The sequence below is a fragment of the Erythrolamprus reginae genome, chromosome 1 (genome assembly GCF_031021105.1).
Source record: "Erythrolamprus reginae isolate rEryReg1 chromosome 1, rEryReg1.hap1, whole genome shotgun sequence".
Taxonomy (NCBI): Eukaryota; Metazoa; Chordata; class Lepidosauria; order Squamata; family Dipsadidae; genus Erythrolamprus; species Erythrolamprus reginae.
The window spans coordinates 370,279,277-370,306,763 of NC_091950.1; the positions used below are offsets into that span (position 1 = coordinate 370,279,277).

At 37.1% G+C, this 27,487-nt stretch overlaps 1 protein-coding gene across 4 annotated transcripts in view; it reads left to right on the top strand.

Moving 5' to 3' along the window:
• Positions 1–21,231, top strand: part of PPM1B (protein phosphatase, Mg2+/Mn2+ dependent 1B) — a 77,406-nt gene extending 56,175 nt beyond the window's left edge. For 2 of the 4 annotated variants that reach the window (XM_070734544.1, XM_070734543.1), the window contains exons 5-7: positions 1,742–1,853; positions 9,653–9,710; positions 16,703–21,231. In XM_070734544.1, coding sequence (XP_070590645.1) covers positions 1,742–1,853; positions 9,653–9,710; positions 16,703–16,732 — 200 coding nt within the window. In that variant the 3' untranslated portion in view covers positions 16,733–21,231. Of the gene's footprint in view, positions 1–1,741; positions 1,854–9,652; positions 9,711–15,143; positions 16,140–16,702 lie in introns of those variants that run through there. The other 2 variants (XM_070734542.1, XM_070734541.1) reach the window with 1 other exon arrangement.
• The last annotated feature ends 6,256 nt before the right edge of the window (positions 21,232–27,487 follow it).

The window sequence follows — 27,487 nt, forward strand, 5'->3', positions numbered from 1 at the left end:
TCCACATTTAACTTAAGTTTATATTTTTTTCATGATACAAAGCTCTGTTTACCTGGTTTTTAAATTGGGAGATGAGAACGACAGAGTGATTTTAAAAAACAACATTGGCTTTTGTCTTAAAAGTTACTTTTTGATAAAGTTTCTTCTGTTAATCCTATTTTTCAGGCTTTTAAAGGTTTATATAGTTGAGTATTGGTAATGGGATGCCATATTACATTTAGAAAGTCTATAGAAGCCTTTGGTATGACATGCATACAAGAAAAAAAAACAATTTCCCTCTTTAATATTCTTCCAATCTCTGGCCATCTAACAATATTATAAGTAAGATTAGATTAGTTTAAACTAGTTTGTGCAAAGGTAATAGAGCAAGATACTCTTTGGGAAGGTAGAAAGGAATTATGGAAATATAAACAAGAATTGCACAAGTATATTTCTGTTAATATATAATTTGACTTCATCCTTGTCCTTCAGTTGTCCATTCTACCTTGGAGGAGAGCTCTCCTGAATATATACCCTAAAACATCTGCGGGCTTGTAGATGGGCAGAGAGTTTTGATCTCATTTGGTCAGTGGAAATTGCTGGGAGAAGAAACTCATTATCTAAAGGATTGTAAATTGTGGAGCAGCATTTTTATGTAAACTGGACTTTTGTTTTAGATAAATGAAATTCCATAGATTAAAAATCCAGGCATGCTAGCATTTGCAAAAAAACCCAAATCCCTAGTCCTGAAGATATAAGATAAGGCATCTGTTAGAAGCTACTGATAGAAGCAAAAGCTAGAACTCAGAAATGTAAAGATTGCATATTTGAAAACAATTAATTCCATATAGTTTCTATTTAGGTTCATAATTGTTTGAAGCAGCAACTTTAATCCTGGATAGTTGAAGTAAGCTCAGCTGAATAGAAGGATTTGCGTCTGAGTAATTGTATATGGATATTAGTCCAATAGTAGTTTTCTGTTTGGAAACTAAATAATAAAATAAGTTAAATTGAAATAATCAAAACTGCATCTAACTTATACATTTTATTCTTCAAAAACAAAACTATGGTACATTAAAACAATGTTTTCATATATTTTATATTTTATATCTATTGTATTACTAGAGTTCTGAAGATCATTATTCCATGATAAAATACTATCTATTTTATCGTAATTGAATTTTGGTGAAGCATAAGATTTGAGGAAACCTACATTCATTTGAGATCATTCACATTGTGGAAACAGGCCTTTTTCAATCGTGAAAAATTATATGGACTTTTTTTCTTCCTAATGTAAACCATGAAATAGCAATATATATATATTAAAAGAGGAAAGCTGGATTAGTCCATGGTAGCAAAAAACAGGATTCTGATAAGAACTTAAGGTTTTTAATACCTTTCCTGGATATTAGCCGTAGTTTAACTATCATTTAATTTTTTTATTTTAAATTTCTCTGGGATAAATTATTGACTTTATTAAACCTACTAGGAGTTGGTTCCTTGTAGAAAAACAAATACAATTACTGTTTCTCTTTAGAGAGAATATGTTGCAGTTATTTTGTGATCTCTATAGTTAGGTTCAGAATCAACACTAAAGAGACTGATGTGGACATATAAAAGCTCTCTGTTTCTCCTTTATTTTTTTTAAATATTGTAAATGTATATCTTCAGTATGTCTGTCCTAGATATTTTCATGATCAAATGTACAGTTTTCTGGATATGCTGCTTGTTTTTAATAATTTAAGAACTTTCTTTTAACTAGAAATTATGGAGAAGTCGGGTGAAGAAGGAATGCCTGACCTTGCTCAAGTTATGCGCATTTTGTCTGCAGAGAATATCCCAAACTTGCCACCGGGAGGTGGTCTAGCTGGCAAGTAAGTAAAAATACACAAAACCCTTTGACTATATAGAACACAAATAAATTTGCAGGTTGTTTTTTTTTGGCGGGCATGTATATTTATTGAATTTAATATTAGTTTAGTCATATAGCTTTCTGTAGATTTAAATGTATTATTTCATGCCTCAGTTACTGTATACAATTAACAACTACTTTTCTCTGATCTTTTCTCTAAGACCAACATCACTTTTTATTTGTTATGCAGCCCAGTGAAATAATCTGCTAATCCAACCAGGAGACCTTCAGGATAAATCTGGTCATTCAGTAGAAATAGCAGTAATTCTAGGAAATGTATTTCAGAATGAAAGATGTGTAATTACATTACTGAATGTTCTCCCTGTGTTTTTGCATGTAACATAATACATTGGGAACAAGATGACAAGAGCTATTAACTTTATATAAAGTTTTCCTATCTGGAGCTGTTTAGTCTTAACTGTTTTTACAATTGCATTCTAAATGGCTTCTGGCTATGTTATACCCAAAATTTTGAACCCATTCTATTGTCACCTCTTTTACAACTCTTTCTTCCATCTTATAACTCAATAAATAATTATAGAATTTTGTGATCCTGTCCTAATATAATTTTATCTAGTTTGTTTCCTTCTTTTTGGAATCAGTATTGTTCTGCATCATTTTTGTGTCTAGATTTTATGTAGGTGTGGCCACTAGTCAAGTTCTATGCCTTGTTCCCTTAATTCTGCTGGTTTTTAATTCAACCTGTTCCTTTAATATTTATTTATATGTCTTCATTTTATCCATGTCCAATAAGTGTGGGCATATTAATGCTTTCATTATCGAGAACCAGGTAGGTATTTTATTGTAATGGTTTCTTTTAATCTTTTGCCATATTTGTATAAGTGAATATTTAATTAGATGTCTTTGGAAATACTTATGAGTCTTACTTTTACCATCCCACAGAAAGGCATGCCAGCTTCTCCGGAGATATGCCTTTCCAATGTCAGAATTCTTGTATTTTTAAGTAATATCTAATCTTTGATCTAAATGAGAGCTGCTGCATGATAATAGATATCCTAATTAGGCAAGCCGAATCCCTCTCTTTCTTTCTTGTCGAGCTTTTATTCTCTTACCTTGTAGAACTTTTAATTTAATTTGTGATTTTCCCCCTTGCCAAATATAGTCCGTTATTGTTTTATTTAACTCTAATTAAAGAATTTTATTAAACTAATTTTATTGATATGATTTGGAATAAAAATAGAAATCTGGTCAGTATATTCATTTTAGTAGAAACTATCCTACCTATAAAAGACAATTTGAGCTGCTTACACATTTCTAATTTTTTTAACCTATTGAACTAATCTACCATAGTTATCCTTTTTCAGAGTTGAATATTTAGATGTTATCCATATTCCCAGCTATTTTTGTCCCCTGTATACCTATTTTCTCTTCCCATTCTCTTTCTTGGGTTTTTTTGTGAGATTTTTTTTTGTTAATGCTTTTGTTCCTATTTATTTTAAGTCATGCTACCCTTTCGTAGGCTTCTATGTAGTGGAGTAGTTTAATTCCTGTCTCTAAATGGCTGTTCTAATATGAATACTAAATTGTCTACAAATGCCTGAATTTTATAGACATTTTTTGATTTGTAAACTTTTATCTCCTGTTCATTTCTAATCCTAATCACTAATACTTCTAACATCAGATATATAACAGAGGGCTAGGGGGCATCCTTGTGCCACTGAGGAGTGCCACCACAAGCCTGACACCACAGCTAGCACAACTGTGCCATAGTACAAAACGCCAGCCACCCTCGCTGCCTTGGTATATCCAGCTGACCATCACCATCTTCCTCCTGCTGCTGTTGCATATCCAGCCTGGCCTTATGCAAGGCAGTTTGCTGACCTTCTTCCTGAGGCTGCTTGTGCCATTCTCCAAAATAGAAGTAGTAGTGCATGCCATTCTCAAGATGTTTCAGAAGACTTCTGAGACGGACTGAATCAGCATGAGAAGGCCATACCCATCATCCTCCGAATTGCATGCCCTGCCTTGTGATGCTTTGGAAGATCTCAGAAGCTTTCCGAAGGATTAGGAGAACAATGTATGCTTTGTGGAGAACTGTTCAAATGATCTCTGGAAGAAGGCCTGCAAAAGCTAGCAGCTGCCTGGCATAGGGCTAGGCCAAGTGCAGCTTCTCAGTACTGTAGTAGGATGAAGATGACTAAAGTCAGCTGGGCATGGCAGAGCCTGCAGATTGAAGGGTGGTGGGAGTGGCTCATGATTTGTGCTGGGATGGCTGGCCAGAATGTGCAGCTTGAGGTGGCACTTGGTGGGTAGCACCATGGCTAAAGTACCAACATTCTGTTTCAGCCTCAGAGCTGCCACTGCCATCACTATACAACAGGGGTGTCAAACTCAAGACCCAGGGGCCAGATCCAGCCCATGGGGTGCTTAGAGCTGGCCTATGGGACTACCGGGAAACACCAAAGGTCCTTTTTGCACTCCCCCTGCTAGCAAAAATAGAGTTCAGGAAGGCTGTGGGAGGCCTTGCCAAGCTCCGTTTTGACAGAGGATTGCAAGAAGCCATCCCAGCTACAAATGGAGCTCAGAAGCCCGTTTTTGCTAGCAGAGCGCTCAGGCCATCACAGACACCCCCGACACAAGCAATGTCAAGCTGGCTATAGCCACCCTGACCACGCTTACCCTGGACCCCTGAGATCAAACACATTGATGCGGCCCTCAATAAAATTGAGTTTGACGCTCCTGCTATACAGGATGACCAAAACGGGAGAGATGGGGGTGAGGAAATAGACAGGTTGGGAGGAGTTAAAGAGGAAAACAGTACCTTACTGAAATTCAGGGCTGGAAGAAACCAAGCTGGAATGGCTTGGATCAGGGTGTATCCTCTACTAATGACCAGTGGATTCAGTTAATAGGAACATTGCTAAGGAACCCAATCATATGATGTTATGCTTCATGATCACATTAATTAGTAACATAAATTCTGATTATTGTCATAACTAGAAGACTACCTGCATTTTCATCTGGCTGTATTTTCATCATTGAGCCGATCTGGCTCAATGCCAGATCGGTAGTAAACAAAGCTCTCCTCATCCGGGATTTGATCCTGGATGAGGAGGCTGATCTGGCATGTGTGACTGAAACCTGGCTGGGCCCGGAGTGAGGAGTTCCTCTCTCAGAAATATGCCCAGACGGGTTTCAGGTATGGCATCAGCCTCGACCCCAGGGACGGGGGAGAGGAGTGGTTATTGTAGCCAAGGAGAACCTTTGCCTGCATAGACTCGTTGCCCCTGAAATTGCGGGTTGTGAGTCCCTCCTTGTGAAGTTGGACTTAGGGGTTCACATGTTACATACCTGCCTCCCAGCTGCGTGTCAACAGCCCTGCCTGTGTTGCTCGAGGTGGCCGGGTTGGCGGTGGAGTTCCCCAGATTTATTGTCCTGGGGGACTTCAATCTGCCGTCACACGGCAGTTCTTCTGGACTAGCACAGGAGTTCATGGCCACCATGACAACCATGGACCTGACTCAAATAGTTCAGGGTCCGACTCACGAGGGGGGACAAACACCCGACATGGTATTCCTCTCAGTGCAATTGAGTACTGGTCTGAGACTAAGGGGCTTAGAAACATTGCCTTTGTCATGGTCAGACCATTTCCTATTGCGACCAGCCAGAGCGATAGGAGAACCACCGTAACACAATGCCTCCCACTCCCAACTCTCTTAGTTGTCGCAGAAGGATACCATGGTCTTGAAAGCAGCTGAGAGGTCAAATAGCACCAAGATGGGGGACTGACCCCCATTAAGTTTTGTAGGGAATGGTGCTGGCGTTGTGGCAAGGAGGCCTCACCCCCATTGCAGAAAGATGCTGCACCCATTGCAGCCCTTGACAAAAAAATGTGCAGACCACCGCAATGAAAAACGCTCTTGGGAAAGCTCACCGTCTCCACCTCCGGGGCACCCCACTAGGACCCCACCATAGGAAAACAATGAAATATAATAATAAATTAATAAGATTTAATTTAAAATTATATAAATGCTTTGTAATAATGTTTGACTTTGGACAGAATGGCTTGTGAATAATTTGTTTTTGCAGGATTTGTTTGTTTATTCACTGTTCATGTATGTACAGCTTGAATTTTTATTCAGTTGATTTGGTCAGTCTCCATTTTTTGAATGTATTAAAATGTAATAACAGGATTTTTTTGTATTAATTGTTATTTTTATGCAAGTAGATAGAAAATTTATATAGAAGAATTACTTTGGAAGCTATAGAGATTGAGAAACACCCCCTCTGCATGAACAAAAGGGATGATACGTCCTGCCTACCAGAGATTTGGAAACCAGCCTTAAACAAAAAAACATTTCATAATAATCACCATGTCAATCCTTCAAGTAATTGTGATTCCACCAACCAATCAAATCACTAAAACATAACCCAATCTGTTTGCTACATTCAAACCAAATCTCCACCCCTAACACTATATATAAGGAAGAAATGGCAGTTGCAAACATTCCATATTTACAACAGCACGAAGCTTAAAACTTCAGCCTGATGATGGTGAATGTGATTTCACTGAAACGTCGCATAGACACTCAAAATATTACACGGGGCAAAACCCGAACTCAGAACAATCTACACACACATATATATATATATCACATGTTTTTTGCTATATATGTTTTAATTAATGAAATACTCTTAAAAAAGCAGTGGTCTGAATATTTTCCCTTTACTTTGGAGCAAGAAAATGCAGTCCAGGACCATAGAGTTTTGCATTATCTCAGTTTTCTAACAAAGGTTTTCTAGGATCCACTTTATTATACAAAAAACTTAGATAAGTCCTTTTCTAACTTAATACAAAATCTTTTCACAAGGATTGAAATCCAAGGTGTTTTTCGTTTGTCCAAGATGCTCGCCAGAATAACATATTGCACATTTCCCAGTGATACCTACAGAGAAATTCAATAACTAATGTTTCTGCCAAAATATCTCATTCATTTTTATTTCTCTAGTTTCCATAACCTATATAAACAGCTGGCTATTTTCAGAATGTTTTTGCCTTATCAGATGTGAAGATTAACACAAAAATAAGAGTGCATAATATCTATATATGTAATATCCTACGGGAGCTTCGTTGGCTGCTGATTCTTTCTGGGTGCAATCCAAGATGCTGGTTATCACCCTTAAAGCCCTTCATGGCTTGGGATCAGGTTATCTGAAGGACTGTCTCTTGCTGGTCACATCTCCCTGACCCATTAGAGCAGGGAAACAGGGAATGCTGTAGGTCCCATCCCCAAGGGAGATACACCTGGCTGGACCCAGAAGAAGGGCCTTCCTCGTGGTGATTCCCTCTCTTGAACATCATTACCCCAGAGATTAGAATGGCCCGCACTCTAATATTGTTACGGAAAGCGCTAAGACCTGGTTCTGCCAGTGACCCTGGGGAACTCAGAGCCTGTTTGATTTTAAACGTGGTTTTACTATCTGTAAGCCGCCATAAATTGCCATGGGCAAATAGGCGGCAATATAAATTCAATAAATAAACAAATAAATAGTTTTTTAAGCATTAAAATGAGTAAATATGTACATCTCCAGACTACCATTTACCATACTATTTATGACTCCTCTACTCCACAAGTGGCACTGACTCTCAGTAGGCTTCTTGGTGCAATTCAATGTGCTGATTATCCTCTATAACAGTGTTTTTCAACCGGTGTGCCGCGGCACACTAGTGTGCCGCGAGACATGGTCAGGTGTGCCGCGAAGCGGTTCGCCCCCCCCTCTATTGCCCCCCCGCCCCCGCCGCCGCTATTGGCACCCTCCCACGGGAGGCTGGCAAAGGTTGCTTTGAAAGTCGGCCCCCTCGCGCCCATGGCTTCTCGTCGCTTCCCCAAAGCACCGTCGCTTCCCCGAAAGCGCGCTCCTCATCTCCCTGCCAGCCTGCGGGGGGGGCGGGGAGGCGCCGGCAGCAGAAGGGAAGGGAGCCGCGGCCGCCCCTGCCTCCCCACAGTGCCTCCGGCCCCCTCGGCCTTTCGGCGCTGCCCCCCGCCCGCCCCCTCTCCTCCGCTGTCTCCTGCCTTTCGGCGTGGCTCCTCCCGCACCCGGAACGCAGGAAACAAAAAATGGCCCAACTCTCGTTCTCTCTCCATTCTTCTCAGCGGAGGCCAGCGAAGGTAATATTCAATGTCGGGAGCGCGCGGGCGGTTGCACGCGCTCCCTACCCCCCTGCTAGCCGCTCAGAATATTCAAAATAAGAAAAACCTTCGCCGGTGAAGGCTTTTCTTATTTTGAATATTCCGAGCGGCTAGCAGGGGGGTAGGGAGCACGCGCAACCGCACGCGCGCTCCCGACATTGAATATCACCTTCGCTGGCCTCCGCTGAGAAGAACGGAGAGAACGAGAGTGAGTGACAGCAACAGACAGCAAGATAGAGAGAAAGTGAGAAAGAGAGAGAGAGAAAGGGGGGAGAGAAAGAGATAGCAAGAGAGAGAACAAGAGAGAGAAAGAGTGTGAGAAAGAAAACAAAAGAGAGAGAGAGGGGTGATTCTTGAAGCATATGGTAAAAAGCACCCAAATAATAAGAAATGCCCCCCAGCCCACACCTCTTTTTGAAAAGAATAAAAGAGAAAAACCCCCAGCCCTCAACTGGTTTTGGAAATGGTTCCAGTGTGTATACACACACACACATAAGGGGGGGAGAGAGACAGGGATGGAAAAAGAGGAGAATGAAAGGGAAAAGGAATGAGGGAAAAAGGGAGGAAGAGAGAGAAATGACAAACATGAGAGAGAAAAGGGGGAAAGACAGGAGAAGTACCCAGAAATGAGATATAAATTTGAGTAGGGATGATTGATGATTGACTGTATTTATAAGGGGATGTTACATGGGATTGTATATACGAGGGGGTTATGTATGTATGTATGTATGTATGTATGTATGTATGTATGTATGTATTTATTTATTTATTTATTTATTTATTTATTTAATTTGTGTCATTTTGGTTGGTGGTGTGCCCCAGGATTTTGTAAATGTAAAAAATGTGCCGCGGCTCAAAAAAGGTTGAAAATCACTGCTCTATAAAACCCTACACAGCTTTGGTACAGGAATGGATTATTTATGGGACTATCTGCTCTCAAGAATGTTTGCCCATCCCATAAGTTCTAACAAAGAAGACACGCTCCAGATCCCTTCATTGACAAAATATCATTGCATGGGATCCAGGAAGTTTGTCTTCTCTGGTGACCTCTGTTTGGAGTAATCCTCCCAAGGACATATGATTGCCCCCAAGCCTACAGGCTTCTAGGAAGGTGGGTAAAACCCTGGCAGTTCCTCCAGGCTTTGGGGTCAGGTTGAGCAGAGTCACAGCGGTGAGTTGTTGGAAGTTTTCAATTCTATTTATCATTGTTTACTGTGTTTTAATGCATTATGCCATTTCAATGTGTGATGCTTCTTTGTCTAATGTGTGCTGCCTGGAGCCTCATACTTTGAGTTAAGTAGCCTAAGTAAAATAAAATAAAGTACCAAGATCTGTAAAATAATATTAAATAAATAAATAAATAAATACTTTATTGTCATTGTATATACACAGTATACTGCTGTGGTAACCAAGATATTTTGGGGGATCTCGCAAGGAGGGGCATGCTTGCAATAACACACCTGCTGTTGCTCTTTATCATCTGATACCATAGGACCTATTGCCTCTGAATTGCGGGGTTTTCATACAATCATTTAGCCAACTAGTTTGTAAAATATTTGTTTTATGCAAACTATTCACAATGTGACTTTAAAATGTTTTCTTTGTATAGGAGAAATATTATTGAAGCTGTTTATAGCAGGCTGAACCCACACAGAGAGAATGAGGGGGTAAGTATGTTATCTTTGATTGCCAGCTTTCCCTGATGCAGTTAAACTGTAATCTTTCCTTATATTTGAGTTTACAACTACTGAAGATCATTATGCAAATGAAATTCCTTAAAGGTAAAAGTTGACCCTAAATGATTTGTACTACAGATAGTTTAATATAAATGGTTGTGGCTTCATTCAAACCATGAGACAGCCATATAACATTACTTTAGGATTTTATTTCATTTTTGTAATGTACCGGTATTTATGATACAGGAACATATAGCCCTTATGTTAAGGGCCACTTATTTAATTTTCTTTGTCTTTGTGCTAGATGTTGATTTATTTTTTTTCAGTGATAGGCAGATAGGATAATTATTGAGGCTACATTTATTAAACTGAAATCCTGGTTTCTGTTTGGGAATAATGGAGGGAATGCAGACAAGGTTTGATACTGTGCTTGATCTATAAACATTAAATTAATCTTGGATGATTTGTTTATTTTTGTTTACAATAGCCTATGCTAAATAGAACTAATTACATCTATTAGGGCTTAACTTCATAATAATCATTCTGAATGTTCTAGATAGTGAAGCTACAGCCCCAACTTTAGTGAAGTATAAATTATATGCTTGCCAAACATTGTCAAATTATCTGAAGCAAAGGGAGAGGTTTAAATTAAAATTATTAGCATCAGTATGGATCTAGCAAAAACCATCTGGGTTCTATTGTAGTTTATAATGCTTTGCAGTATCACAGACCCTTAATCTTGATTATGCAGAATTTGTTCTGAACACTTGAATTTCTTGCCTCGGGTTTGGGCCAAGTCAGCCTTTATTCATAAATCCTTTAAAAGTTCAGCAAGCTCCTCTTATATTGTTCACTCCTTTAATGGTTAATATTTCCAACTGATAGGGGTTTTTGTTTTGAGCCATTTGATGTATAATTAAAGCTTCAGCAAAATAGTCAGAACCCAAAGACAACTTGGAGTGTTATGCATGTATGTGTGGTTTTGGTTGCTACCGTCAGCCTTTTCTGTAGATACTGTTTTCCTGCACTGAGAATTTTCTGATGTATGGATTTCCAGCAACTAGAATTCCCAGCTAGTGCCACCATTATTGAGAGTTTTGGAAACTGAAGACTACATGCTTAGAAGTTGCCAGAATCAGAGATACTGTTAAATACACTGCTCAGAAAATTAAAGGGAACACTTAGACTATAACTCCAAGTCAATCAAACTTCTATTGAATGAAACTGTTCACTTAGGAAGCAACACTGATTGACAATCAATTTCACATACTGTTGTGCACATTCAACTTTGTACAGAACAAAGAATTCAATGAGAATATTTCATTCATTCAGGTCTAGGATGTGTTATTTGAACGTTCCCTTTATTTTTTTTGAGCAGTATATTTTACTCTGCTAAATCCTTATAATAAGTTCAGCTAAATATTATATATAGATTTGAAATAAGTAGATTACATTTAATAAGTAGATTACTGAAGTGGTGAAACAGTATAGTGAAATATCTCTTTTTTTAAAGGCTTGTAAAGAGCTATTAGACTGAACAGCTTAATTAAAATGAGTCACGCCTATAAGAGTTTTGTTCTTGAACTCAGCAAAATTGTAATGTAAATGTCTTTTAAAATAAGTCATTTGTTATATAAGTTAAACAACATCTTAAGACCATGATGGCGAAAGATTACATGCAGCGCCCTCTTTGTAAGCATGCGAGCCAGTTCAGCTCTGTGGCGCATGCACACGCACCTCTTGCCGGGCAGCTGGTCTTTGGGTCTCTGCCACACATGCAGGGGGCATGCTTGTGCGGTAGGTGCGCACGCATTGCATTTGGGGGGTTCGTGTGCACGTGCTTTGTGCACTCAGTATGGCAAATGTTAGCTATCACTGTCTTGAGATAATATGTTTAGGTTGCCTACTTTCATGCAGAAATGTGCAGAAACTTTTCTTTCTTTATAGAGCACCAGAATAAATGGTAGTAGAAGTGTGAATCAAAACTATATGTATATCTGATATATATATGTATGTATGTATGTATGTATAACATGTTTTTGGTGAATTTTTAAAATTAAGGGAGACTAGGATAACGCTATTTCCGCCTTCTTCTGGCCTCATCAGTTAGCCATACCCTATGGGTATCTCTCTGAAGGGATATATAGAATAGAATAGAATTCTTTATTGGCCAAGTGCGATTGGACACACAAGGAATTTGTCTTTGGTGTATATACTGTCAGTGTACATAAGGAGAATAAAACAGCCTCAAGAATAAAAAGATACAACACTTAGTGATAGCCAAGGTTACTAATAAGCTATTGTACCAGGAAACAAAAACAATATGAATTGAAAGATACATGGTTTAGTAATGTGGGAAGAGATAGATACTAGTCAGGAAGGGGAAAATAATAGTAATAGTAATACATCCGATTTATATATTTGATACTTGAAATGTATACACATAAGCACAAATATGTATGCCTTTTTATATCAGAAATATTCACCAACAGTTATGTTCTCTGTACTGACATGAACATAGCAGAAATGTAGGAGATGGCCTATATTAGTAAATCTGATACAGATTTTGTTTCTATTAATTAGCACTGACCCTCCAAGGTTTTAAGTAGACTTTTTTTGTTAGAGGCGCTTAAAATTGAGTCTGAAATTAGTTTTCTTCCTAAGTATAAAAATCAGCAATAGAGATCTCTTATAATTTAACTTATTATTATTATTATTATTATTATTATTATTATTATTATTATTATTATTATATAATATATGATAATATTTTGGGCTCATTTGGTAGCTTCTGAATCTGCTTTTATGTGTTGTCAAGCAGTAGTGATTGGGAGAAAAGCCTTTTGAGTTTTCCTCTGTTCTGATTCTTGTAAATTGCCATAGTTGAAGAAGTAGTGCTGAACCAATGAAAATTGGGAAGAACTGCAGGTTTCTCAGGCTTTTAAAGGCTTTAAAAGCTAGTCCGCTGTGTCGATTTAACCCACATTTAAATAATGTAGTGTAGTTCCCTATCTAAAATTGAATTCTTAAGTATTGAAAGTTTTGCCTTTGTTGCTATATTGACCTACAGTTTACTTGTTCCATTTATTTTTATAATCTATTATAGTTTGCAAGATATAATTTCAATGAGGAATGAAGATTAGTATCAATCTATAAATCAAGCATATTGCTAAATATTCCCCCATAACATTTAATATAAGTTCACTAATAATACCAAGTTCAAATTGTGTTGTATTAAATTATTCTCATTGATGGAAAATGGTACTCATATTTTAGGAATCTTGTTTTTTGTTAGCTTGTTTCTATGAATTCCAGTTCTCCTCCTAAGTTGCTGTTATATATCAGTATTATGCAACTTTCTGAAATTTTGCAGCTTATATTACAGGCAAGTGTTACTATACATCAGATGTAAAATACAAATTGTTCATATCCTGAAGAACATGGTAATTGTATGGTAATTGTGGTGTCAATATCAGTACATATAAGAAGAAAACAGGTCAACATCAGTTTTAGTTCAATTTTAATTAAAGATTGGCCTTCTATTTTTAATTGCTTTACATACCAGTATATTTCATTTTTTTCCTAACGTGGAGCATAGGTTCTAACTTTATACTAACTGTGGTAATTGACTGTATAAGCAGCAGTCATTCAAATTTTGCATAAATGTATTTTTCCTAATATTACGCAGACTTTCCATAAATTGAATCTGAGGCTTTATATGCACAGTTTTCCTAATGCTGCTTAGAGTCAGTATCAAGTGTATATTTTGAAATAAGTATTAAAAACATTGGTACAGCCATACATGCATGGTAAAACAATAACCTAGACAGCAGAAAGGAAAATAATAAAAATAAGATGAATTTTAAGTAAAAATGATAGAATGAATTTCAAGGGAGAAATCATTTATATCCCCATATCTAAATTGTCACCAATTTCTCAGGACTGGACAAATTTGAAGAACAGTTTAAAAGGAAGATACAATAATACAGAAACACAGCTTATTATAATTTCCTTTTCACATAATTCACTTGGGATTTCTTTTATTTAAAGTTTTTTACAAGATAATTTGCTCTCTGCTGTATGTATTAACACATATTCTTGATAATCTGCAAAAGGACCTTAGATTAGCACAAAAGTATACATCGATATGCATATAACTATATATATTTGAAAGATCCACAAGTAGGACATGAAGACAGCTGTCTTTTCTAACTATTTCTCTCCCTTCCCCCAATATTTGATGTATAAAGACATAATGCTTTTGAGCCTTCGATCCAAATAAGAAGTTGTCTAAACCAGTGGGTCTCAACCTGTGGTCTGCAGACCTCTGAGGGAAGGGAGCACAATATCATCACATGTGGATTTGTGAAAACGTGATTAAATTAAAATCTTGAGTTGAGTCCTGGTAGTCTGTGGCCAAAAAAGGCATTTAAATGGGATCCATGATGCACAAAAGTTTGAGAACTACCCTATTTCCCCCAGAATAATACATCTCCTGATAATAAGCCCAATCGGGCTTTTGAATGCATGCCAATAAGGCCAAGCACTTATTTCAGGATTCAAAATAATATAAGACAGGGTCTTATTTTCCAGGAAACATGGTACTGGACTTAACTCTTTAAAAAGCTGTCTTCGATTATATTAGCCTACCAGATGATATTACTCTATATTTTTTGTGTTGTGTGGTAGGTTTTGGAGGGGAGGGTGTTGGCCCTAAATTATCTGTACTTAGTTGTATTGGACAAAGCTAAGTTAACGTTTGAAAGAAAACTCATATCTTAAAGGCATATAGAATCAAGCATGGAACGACTTAGGATTTTTCTTTTTTATTTGCTGTAGAATTTGTTTGGTGATCAGCCCATTAGCTTATGAGTTGGAGTATGATTTGGCTTAGAATATACTTAGAAAGTAGTACATAATATTCTAATTATTATATGTGGCAGAAAACCTTCCATTGGCAGTTTTAAGTCAATTGGTGAAAACAAACGGTAAAGTAAAGGTAAAAAAGTAACATTCATTTTACTTAAGCTGTTCACAAATTGTTGAATATACTACTATGTCTTAAAACATAATATATAATATATAAATTACATACGTATTTATATAGTACTTATATATAGGACAATAAATAAGTGTCTTTATTTAGAACACCTACGGTACATTATAAATTATGTCCAGTAATCTAAATTTCATAGCTATTGATGAACTAAATATGAAAATACCTTTTCATACTTTTATTATTTTATTAACTTCTTTAAAATCCTATCTCTCAAATAACTTTTTGCCAGGGGGCCTAAGATTGCTTTGAAAGGTGGCTTACTAGAAACCAGCACTTTAAAATTTTAATAGTTTGTCAAATGTATTAAAGATTTTAGAAATATCCTAGTTCAACTACTGATTCTGGGGTATTCAATCTTAAATAAGGACCAGGGCAAAGCTGCAGAAGGTACAGCACAGGTGAAATTGACAAACGCTCTCAGGCAAGTGAGAGTTACTCATAGGGGAAACTACCGCCACCTTCTGGAAGACGTGCTCATTAGTTACAGGCTAGCTAAAGTTCAGGGAGAAGAACATACTGCTGAATCAGCTACAACCTCAACTTCAGATGCATCACATATTCAAGAGACAGACTCTAAAGCAAAATCTGAGCACCAACTTGCTGAAACAGAGCAGATCCCCAAAGAAGATTCTGAAATGAGCCCCAAAGAAGATTCAGAGTAATATGATGAAATGATATTATGCTTTCATTTTCCTCACAGTTGCTGATTGTTTAGTTCTTATAATGACTTGCTTTCTCCATATTTGTTACGTCTTGAAAAATTAGATTTTTAAAAATTTTATATGTACTGACTACATGCATAAGAGACATTCTGTGTATGTAGGGTGTTCATTCTGGGAACTTTAGCTATTATAAAATGTAGTTTTAACAGCACTGTCACTGCTTGCCTTCTGCCTACATAGAAAAGAGCACAGCATCTGTGTTCTTATATTTGATGAATTTAAATATCAGTGGTATTGGATTAGAGTTTGATATGTAAAAGGAATGTCACCTTGGTCATTGTATTGGGGGAACTAACTTAAAATTTTGGAGAAACCTAAAATTGCCATCTGAACCCATCATTTATAGTTTCTTGAATTTTAACTCATTTTCCATGATTGACAATGATGTAGATATTGCATGCTTGTATTTGACTTGTGGATAATTCATTTCAAAGACTCATTTGCCTATTTAAGTTAAGGCAAGTTAATTTTAGCCATTTAAGTTGTCCTAGTATGGAGATTATAATTGTACCCATTTTTCTAAATGTATCCAGGATGCACTTAATAGCACTATGTATCTAATGCCTAAAATGTACTGACAATTAGTGTTTATTAGAGTTATTGTTTACAATTAAATAAAAACATGTGGAATAACCTGAATGCATATTGACTTTCTTTAAGTAATCATGGTGCTTTAATAAGTTTTATTTCTATTCTGTCTTAATATAATAAATTCTATAAATAGAACCAATAAACATCCCCCTCCAAACAAATTTAGTGAATATTTACTGCCTTAGTTTTTTTAATTTCCTTATATTATGTATACTAACAGAATAATTATCAAAAATGAATTGATTTTTATTAACTTTTTGAAAGTAATTCTACCTTCATTGTAATTTTTAAAAATGTTCATTTTGTGATAAAACAATTTCACCCCTCTTCAGTTTATTTTAACTAGGAATCTAGCAGAAAACACAGGCAAATTGGATTGATCATGGAGATTACAGAGGCTTAGGGGTTTTTTTCCTGACAATATATTCTTTTGATCCTACCATTGAAATTGCAAGGCTGGGAGAGTGGAACAATAATGATTGAGTCTCTGAAGATGGTGTCTTCTTGATCATCTGTGCATGCTTTCTCTATGTAATAATTCAGAATAATATGGATATTCGTTTTTTTAAGGTCAATATAGCACTAACAGTTTTCCTCTTCTTTCCCTGTAGGGTGCTGGAGATCTAGAAGATCCGTGGTAGCCTTACAGATCTACTAAAATGCTTTTGAATCTGAAAAAAGGGGGAAAAACTTTTAATCAGTTTTCTTCAATACAAGGGAAAAATTCTGGTGGATTTCCAACATTTTGTGAAATGGGCAGAAAGAAATTATTAGGATTTTCCATCATTTGTTCATATTTGTGTTTTCTGATATTGCCACTCTTAGCATTGCCTATACTACAGTATTTTTACCAGCCTTGGGCATATTGGTTACATCAATGTGGAGCCAGAGCCCTAAAAACCAAGGAATAATGCTTGGAGCACTTCACTAAATGTACATAAAGTACCATGGGATTGTAGTTGTACCCTGAAGACACTATGTTTAACAAAACTTACAATACGTGAAACACCTGAGTGCAAATAATTGTAACAAGACACTTATTTCACCTTACCAAGATGGAAATCTTTTGCAGCTCTGGGCTTTGGAAGTCATGCAGTTGGGCAATATGCTATAGGATGTATTTTTATTTTTTATTTTTCCAGTTTTACCTGTATTACCAGACTGTTAGGATTTCCCTACAGTGTCCAAATTGTGATATGTTGCCTATTGCTTGCTTGAAACAAAGTGTATTTGGCAATAATATAAGAAGATTTTAGGCATCTAAACAAATACAAATTTTACGCATGTGTATAACACATCTTTAAACTCTTGCTACATCTTTTTAAACCAAACAACTTAATTTATGGTTAGTTGTAATTTGCTTTGACATCTCACTCATTGCTGCGAGTTTTTTTAAATGCTGAATATTTGCCTTTATTATAATGTAAATTGTGATTTTGTTCTAAATGTGGTTTTCTATAGTTTTTTTCCTTTGATTTCTATCAGCTTAAAAGAGAGGTCTTGTGTAATATGGGTATAATTTTTAATTGTTTGCATTATTTACAAAGTTCAAATTATCACTTTGAGATTACTATAAATACAGCTAAAATTATCTATTTTAAATCTAAGAAAATATTAGAGATATTTTCATGGGTTCAGTGACCTTTCATTTTATAAGCAATGGGCATGGTACAGAGTGGCCGTCATGTAAGGTACTTGAAGATTCTTAGTTTAATTCTATTTTTGCAATAACCTTATTTTTTTTCTTAATTCTTTTTGAGTTGTGCATGTATTGAGTCAAGTTAATGCTGAAAGTGGAGAAGAGTATTTATCTAAAAAAAATAAAATAAAAGCTATTGGGGAGGGGAAATAATGAATGTATCCATCTGTACATGACTTACATGCTGTGGATGCCTTGTAAACATTTTCCTATTTGTTTAAACTGTGTTTCAAACGAGGATGTAATTGTCCTTGTGTGTAGTTTAAGCTAATGACAGTCATCAACTGGTTTTGTGTGAAATAAAATTCATGGTATTTTTCTGTAACCTTCCTCCCCCTCCCCTTACCTACACGTGAGTGTAAATCCTTGTACACTCTTATAACCTGGTTCCTCTTGCCAGATTTCCCAAACATTTGGTTATGTTTTTATTTTGTTTTGTTTTAAAGTTTTTTTTGGCAGTGGGATGGTCTAGAAAGGATTATTGCCACAATATATTTTATTTATTCATTAGATTTTAGCCTCGTAAGTTAAACGGTGTTTTAAATGATGATGTTAACAGGTATTTGTCCCTATTGTTTTTTTGTTTCATTTTCCTTTGGGGGTTGTTAAAAGCTAGGGAACGAAGAATGCAACATGGTTTATTGTTCAGACTGTCTGCTCTGGTCTAATCCTGTACTGATAGTACCTTCCCAGTATGATATTGTGATGTTTCATACAATACAGTGAACATAACCAACTTGTTATCTTCAATAAAGGATTGCTAAAATGGTGAGAGGCCCTATTTTGTGGGAAAGTAAAGAGAAATTTATTCAGTTCTGTGATAGGAAATTCCATATTGTATGTGTATTGTGATCATGATCTATAAGAAGTAATGAACTTGGGCCTTTATTGCAATGCTTGGGTTCAAATGGCAATCATGCATCAGTAATGCACAGGTTGATAAACAAGATCAGTAATGTGCAAATAGATGTAGTCCATAAATTAAGATCTGTACATTTAATTGGATCAAAAACAGTTCAACAGAATTGAATACAGATTGAATGTTCAGAAGATAACAGGACTTTATAACACATTGATGGGATAACTCAAACTTATACTAATTACAATTATACTGAAAACTTCTTAAAAATGTGATATTCAAATTATTGAGTTAACCATATTATTTCTAACTATAATAAGAGTTTATAATAGCCAAAAAATAAATAAACAGAGAACTAAATTATCACTATTTCAGTCCATTTCCCTTAGAAGCATTATGGTTGACCAGATGCTATTAATTGAACTAGATCCATTCTCATTTGCATCAACATGCAGTTTAACATTTTTTATTGCATGGCAAAATTAGTCTTTATACCTAATGAATATCATAGAAACCAGAGTTTACACTGCCATATCTAAGACTGTAAACTAGTTCCTTTTCTAGTTAAAAATATCCAAAAGTATAGAATAATAATAAATGCGTTGCAAGTATTCATGCCAGAATAAGAACTCTAGATCACTAATCACAAGATTCCTGTACTGAAGGAGATATGGTCATATTTATCAGTTTCCCCTCTCCTTGGTCTGCTCCCATTTTTGAGGGGTCAGGCAATACTTCACAATATAATGGGAGATAATGCCAAGGGCTGAAAGAAGAAGTGGGAATCGGGGACCTTCCCTGTCTCCAGTAGGATTTTTGATTTTTTGCTAAATTTAGTCATTTCTATGAGTGGAAAAAAGTCCATTCAATAAATAAATGCTACAGTTCCAACCCAGTAGATATGGACCGGTGGCGCCATTGCAGAAGAGTTAATCTATTCACAAAAATGCTTCAAATAGTCATTCTATTGTAAGCTTTATTGCCAGAATCTTGTAGGTCAAGTCAATGAGGAAATGTGTAAAAATGCAGCCAAACTGTTTAATAAAGCAGTTAGTATAACAGTAATTTGATGCTGTCTGCAATTTAATTTAGTAATTAAAGCTGTCAAATATATTTATAATAGATTCATACTTATTGCCCTGAAACTCCATACGGCAACACTGTTTACATGAAATAGCAAAGTAGCTATTAATTTAAAGTACTGACTTACTTGAAATATGCCCTGCAAGAGGCTTTGACTCAAGTTTGATGCATTTAGATGAGTAAAGCTAGGCTTTATTTTACAGCAGTAGTCCCAGCTAATCTGTCTCTATAGAATAAAGTTCTGCCAGCCATAGTGGCATGTATGTTACTGGTAGACTATTCAAAGTTGATCCTAAGCTACGGTACATCATAGCTTAATTAAGCTAAATCAACCCTTTCTACCTGATGCCTCTTATTACCACTGCCAGTTGAATTGGTTTTAAGCTACTAGTAACAAGCAGCAGAGACTGCAGGGACTAATGAATCCCATCAATAGGAATCAGTGTAACAAAAGAACTTGATTATACAGACTGCTGTTGTACGAATTTATTTAAAAGTTAAATCAAAAAATCTTTAGAATATTAAATTTGGTTTCCAAGCTAACTAAAGTAACTTTGCAAGCTGTGCAAATCCACTTAGAAATTCAGATGATTTATGCAGAAATGGTGGGCCATCATCTCATGGTGTAAGATTGGTGGGTTTGTTCCTTCAATACCAGTGTAAGTAGTTTCCTTCCATTTACATTAATGAAAACCACAAAGATTTATATGACAAACTATTGGCTCTTCGCATGATTGCCAAATACAACGTTCAGGTGGTTTAGATTTTAAAAAGCCATCATTTAGTACTGGATAAAGTGAAACATTTGCCATTCTAGCTATTAGATTCTGGCTTAATTCTCACGTGATTTGTTTTAGGTTTTGATATTGATGGAAAAAACAAACCTGATCAGATCAATAAATATTTGGGGTTTTTTTATTTTAAAATTGCCATATAACTTTTATACTGAAGTCTTGTAAGAAAGATCATAGGAGATTGGAGCTAGATCAACTTTCTATTCAATCAAGTTAACACAATAAGATTTTGTATGGATTCCAAATGGATGAGATGGGGATCTGTAAATGACAGATTTATGTAAGATTTTGACTGAATAGGATTCATTTTGGCATTGTAAAGAACTTAATCTGTTACCAACATTACTCTTTGGCACTATAGCTTCCTAATGTTTTACAGCTGCTTTCTTGTGCTCTTTATGGTCTGTAAATATCACTTTAACATCTAGTCCAGCTTTCTCCAAGCAATCAACTTGGATGTGTTTTATTACAATTCCCTTCCCCTCAGCCAAAGCAACCATTATGATGTTGTGAATTTAGTCCAAAACATTCAGGCAATTCCAATTGGGGAAGACTGATCTTTTAAAGATCCTGTTTACATAGAAAACCATGTAACCTCCATTTGATGAAGCTGTAACATTCTATGATGCCTGGGGTGTCTGTAAATGTGTGAATCTGGTGCATGTCAATCTGTTCATAAGTATAAACATACTGTTTGTATCATAATTGTTCTTGTTTTTTATTTGTGGTGTTGAATTTACACTCGGAGTATTTTAACCACTCAATTCTAAAAATAGAACAGAATACTCATTCCATTTAATGTTATATTTGAATCGTGCATATGGTATGTACTGTCAAAGGAACAGAAGCGCCAATTTGCTGTTAGTGGCATAGAAGATGACACTGCATGAATCCCCAATTTTCCCTGCTAAACATACTGCAAGCTGGCAGCTCTGAAAAATAACATGATACTGTTTGGTTTTTTTGTTCCTTGCATGTAATATAAATGATAATACTTTCACATTCTAATCGCTGGAAACCATTATTTCTTCCTTTCACAAAAAGGCCATGAAAATGATGACTAAATTGAGGAAGTTAGTTCATCAGAGCACAGATAATTAGGCAGTTGCAAACAAAGATGCTGTAACTAACTCATATTCTGAGCAGCTGAAATGTCTAGAGACTTTGCACTTAACTAAAACAGCAGCTCATCAGAAGTTCATTCGTATTCATACTCAAAGCTAAATTCCAAGTACTTGGTCTAATTAATGGTGGGATTGGAAGTGAATATCATTTGCACACATAACACAAACTTCAAAAAACAAAAAGGATGAGTTATTAGATGTACAATGGCGAGGGATGTCATGTCCCATTTAATTAGAAGGCAAATATAGCTGATTTATTGGGTTTGGCTAGTAGAGGACGGTCTCATAGAAACCCCCACTTTGGGCTCTTTTTCAAGATGACATGGATATGGAATGTCTTCTGTAGCCACATCTGGGAGTTATTCCCAAAGATCAGAAGAATGGTTAGTCTCCGGCTGGAGGGCCTTGTTTTGTAGTTGTTTATCACGCTGGATAGAGCCTAATGTTTCTGAATAGAGTCTACAAATCCCGATCAGTGGAGTTTTTTATTTGCTTTTATTCTTAAATGTTAATCTCTGCTTTAAGCTGCTATTGTATTGAACACCCAAGTGGTAAGAGATTCTCGCCTGTTGTGTGATGTGTCTACAACTTCAAAATCTTCAACTTGTGTTTTCTCAATAAATAAAAAACAAAACAGTGAAATAAAACAACTGGGCACTCAATTATGCTGAATTTCAATTCCTCTTCTGGGATAATATGTAAAGATATCAGTTTGGAGAAGATTGCTCTCTTGAATTTGATGGACATCTGGTAGCAGAGCTCTTCAATGAAATGAACAACCCTTTTGATCTGAGGCCAAATGGGTGCTAAGGTGGGAAGAAGTTCTACTGAGGTATGGGGGGTGGGGGACGGACAAAACCCTGAGGCACCCAAGCTCAGCCCGAGGTGGCTTCAAGAAAATTTCAATCAGAAGTTTTAAAGTGTGGAAATAATCCAAGTCCAAATCAACAAAAGCAGAGAAAAAGCATTCTGAGTTACAAGGGGCTTGGCTGAGGTGGAAAATTTGGTTGCGAAGAAGTGACAACCTGGTTACTAGGAAAATTCTTAATGGGAATAGTTACCAAACCTATGATATCTAACTACAGTTAAGTTTTTTCAGTTCAGTATTAATATTTTTAAATTTTATTTATTTATTAATTGGACTTGTATGTCCCCCCTCTCCGTGGACTTGGGGCGGATCACAACATATTAAAGAACAATATACAATAAAATGTCTGAAATCCAATTAATACAAATGACTAAAACCAATCTAAAGAAGGTAAAACATTAAAAATCATTCATAATCAGACCACAGACATACCACATACTCATTGGCCAGAGTCTAGTGACCACAAGCCTGGTGGCATAAATAGGTTTTCAGATTCTTGTGGAAGGTGAGGGGTAGGTAGTACGAATCTCTGTGGGAAGCTGATTCCAGAGGGCCGGGGCCCCCACAGAGAAGACTCCCTAGGCTCTGCCAAGCAACATTGTCTAGTTGACAGGACCTGGAGAAGGCCAACTCTGGGACCTAACCAGATACTGGGATTCATTCATTCATATTCCCTAAATAGCCACCAATTCCCTATTATAAACAGGCCATATTTAAGGGCAGCCACAGTTTATTTTGATGACAGTCATTCAACTCTGTGGAGGAATTATACATGCATCCCCCATGTGTCTCAGTCGAATGGTGCTTAATGTGGTTTGCTTGTTCACTTACATGATTTATATAGGCACCATTTCTAACAAATAACCCAGGATGGCTTTCAAAGATCAAGGCTCGAGAAACTCACCACAATAAGCCACTCCACCAAAAACTGAAAACACAATAAAGTATGAAGCTCTGTTGGAAGATGTTCCAAAGAGGAAACTCATAAATTTAATAAGATGAAGAAACCATGCAGCTTCTGAATTTCTTTCCAGTTCTAGCAACAGCCAGAAGACTATGCCCTGGGAAGTCCAGGATGGGCTGTATATGATGCTTTGAGTCACGTGATGGGCTGCCCAGCTGCTTCTGGGGAATATTTTTCCCTGGCTCTGACCCATGTTCAAACCTACATTGAAGTGTCGCCCTCTATTAACAGTTGGCCCTGTTTTCTTCCAGTTATCTAGAAGTGACCTCTTCAAGTTATCTAGAAAAGTCCCAGCCCTCTTTTAGACAAGTTCTATTTTTCGTTTATTGGGAAAAGAAAAAAAAAGTTATTTCATTCACCATAGGAATTAAGCATACATTTTATGTTGCTCTATTTCTTTCATTGTTCTATAATTTTATTTCTGGAAACCTGGATGTAACTCACTGATTATGCCAACCCTTTCCATTTTAGCTGCACCGTGGCCCTATTCTATTTTCTGCTTTCAGGCAGTCAAGAAAGCATTAAAGCCTATGATCAATTACCTGCAGCCTGAAATAATATAACCCATTTTGCAATCTCGTCTACTTCAATCTACAACGGTGAATATAAATCAGATTTTAGCCTATCCTCCTGTACAACTTGCAGGGAAAACCAGATGGGAATCGTAACCGGATGCAGTAATTCTACTTTATAGTAAAGTCCTAGATTCTTGCAAGTCTGAACTTCAATTCTCCCCCACCCCTGGCTATTGTCTTCTTTTACAGTCTGAGAAATTAGAGAAAGTCTTCTGGGCCTCTTGCTCCACACACTATTCATCTGCTAGCTATGCTTTCTTTTCTCTTTAACAGTTGACACTATGTAAAGGCCCAGTCTTCTAATGTCTTTCCCATGTATCATTTCACCTACAAAGGTGCATATGTCAAGAAAACACCTGTGACTCATTTGGAAAGTAAATGCAGCTTTACTTTCTAAATGAGTTCACAGACCAAGTTTTCTTGACAACAAAATGGGAATGGCTTTTTATAGCATCTCAGATAAACATTTATTACATTATAAACTATTGTAATATATCAGCTAATACAGTACATTCAGAAAGTATTCAGACCTCCTCCGCTTGTCAAAATTGTTATGCAGCAGTCTGATTCTACAGATATTGGAAGTTCTTTTTTCCCCCAATCTACACTCTTAACCTATAATTACAAAACAAAACTAGTATTTTAGAAATGTATTAATTTTTTTTTAAAAAAACCCTGAATTATCACATTGGCATGATTATTCAGACTCTGCAACAAAACTTGAAATTTAGCTCAGGTGCCTCAAATTTCTTTTTTATCTTTGCTGACATATCTCTAGACCTTGATTGGAACCTGCCTGTGATAAATTGGGCATGATTTGGAAAGGCACAGACTTATCTATAGAAGGCACACAACATACTGAGAGCAAAAGCTATGAGGTCGAAGTTGCAGAGCTCAGAGACCCAGGATTATTGCAAGGCACAGACCTGGGAAAAGCTACAATAAAATTTCTGGTTCCTAAGAGCACAGTTGCTTCCATTATTCTCAAATAGAAGAAGTTGGGCACAACCAGAGCTCTTCTAAGAGCTAGTTACCTGGTCAAACAGAGCAATTGAAGGAGAAGGGCTTTAGGGGTGACCAAGAACCCAATGGTTATTCTGGCCGAGTTCCAGAGATCCTGTGGGGACGGGACAGAGTTCCAGAAGGACAACCATTAATGTAGCCTTCTACCAATCTGGATTTTATGGCAGACCGGCTAAGCGGAAGCCCCTCCTCAATGAAAGCCCACTTGGAATTTTCAAGAAAGCACCTGAAGGGCTTTCAGATTATTTATTTATTTATTTATTTATTTATTTATTTATTTATTTATTTATTCGATTTTTATGACGACCTTCTCCTTAGACTCAGGGCGGCTTACAACATGTTAGCGATAGCACTTTTTAATAGAGCTAGGCTATTGCCCCCAAAATCCGGGTCCTCATTTTTACCCACCTCGGAAGGATGGAAGGCTGAGTCAACCTTGAGCCGGTGATGAGATTTGAACCGCTGACCTTCAGATCCATAGTCCGCTTCAGTGGCCTCCAGTACAGCACTCTACCTGCTGAGCCACCCCGGCTCTTATGAGGAACAAGATACTCTGGTCTGATGAAATCAAGACTGAACTGTACGACCTCAAATCTAACAGTTATGTCTGGAAGAAACCAGGCACCGCTCATCACTTCTCGATATCATCCCAATAAGAAAGTGTGATGGTGGCAGCATCATTCTCTATGGGTGTTTTTCAGCAGTAAAGACTGGGAGACTGGTCAGAGTTGAGGGAAAGCTGAATGGAGAAAAGTACAGGGATATCCTCAGTGTTCCCCAGTGCTTAGACCTCAGACTGGGTCAAATCTTCACATTCCAACATGACAATAGAATAGAATAGAATTATTTATTGGCCAAGTGTGATTGGACACACAAGGAATTTGTCTTGGTGCATATTTGTCTTGGCGGGCCCCAGGGGAAGAGCCTTCTCTGTGGCGGCCCCGGCCCTCTGGAACCAACTCCCCCCAGAGATTAGAACTGCCCCCACCCTCCCCGTCTTTCGTAAACTACTCCAGACTCATTTATACCGCCAGACATGGGGGAGTTGAGATAGCCCTTCCCCCTAGGCCATTACAAGTTATGTATGGTATGTTTGTGTGTATGTTTGGTTTTATAATAGGAGTTTTAGTTGTTTTTTATTATTGGATTGTACATGTTTTTTTTATTATTGTTGTTAGCCGCCCCGAGTCTACGGAGAGGGGCGACATACAAATCCAATAAATTATTATTATTATTATTATTATTATTATTATTATTATTATTATTAAATTATTAATTATATGCTCTCAGTGTACATGAAAGAAAAAGATACATTTGTGAAGAATCATGAGGTACAACACTTAATGATTGTCATAGGGGTCAAATAAGCAATGAAGAAATAACCAATATTAATAAAAATCTTAGGATACAAGCAACAATGATCCTAAGAACACAGCCAGGACAACACAGGAGTATCTTAGAGACAAATTGTCAATGTCCTAGAGTGGCTGAGCCAGAGCCCTGACTTGAATCCTATTGACCAGGGGTCCCCAAACTTTTTACACAGGGGGCCAGTTCACTGTCCCTCGGACTGCTGGAGGGCCGGACTATAAAAAAAACTATGAATAGATTCCTAGGCACACTGACATACCTTATTTCTTTGTCTCTCTATCTCTCTTTCTTGCTTTCTTTCTCTCTCTCTTTCTCTCTTGCTTTATTTCTGTCTCTTGCTCTCTGTCTCTTTCTCACTCTCTCTCTTTCTATCTCTCTTCCTCCCTCCCTTTCTCTTTCCCTCTATTTCTCCCCCTCCCTCCTTCCTTCCTCTCCCCTTCTCTTTCCCTCGCTCTTTTTTCCATTCTCTTTCCCTTTTTTTCTTTCTTTCTCTCCACTTCTCTCTCTCTCTTTTCCCTCTTTCACCCTCCCTCTTCTCTCCCCGTGGAGGACTCGCCCGACAAGCCTCTGACCCTGGACTCCCATTCAATCCCCGTTCAGAAAACGGGAGCTAGCTACTCAAAGAGGAGGAGGAGGCGGGTGTGTGCGTGTATGTGTGTGTGTGTTGTGCCCAGCTCGGCTTTCAGCAAGCCTTACTTTACCTCGGGTGAGATGAGATTGAGGGGGACGTTCTCACTGCTTTTTCAGTACGGCCTTGGAAAAGACCCGCGGGCCAGATAAATGCCTCCAGCGGGCCGCATGTGGCCCGCGGGCCGTAGTTTGGGGACCACTGCTATTGACCATCTCTGGAGGGATTTTAAAATGGCTGCCATCTAACCTGACTGAGTTTGAGAGGATTTGTAAGGAAGAATGGCAGAAAATACCCCAATGCAGGTATGCAAAGCTCGTTGCGTCATACCCAAAAGACTCAAGGCTGTTAAGACTCAAGTACTGAGTGAAGGTTCTGAATACTTATGCCAATGTGGTATCTCAGGTT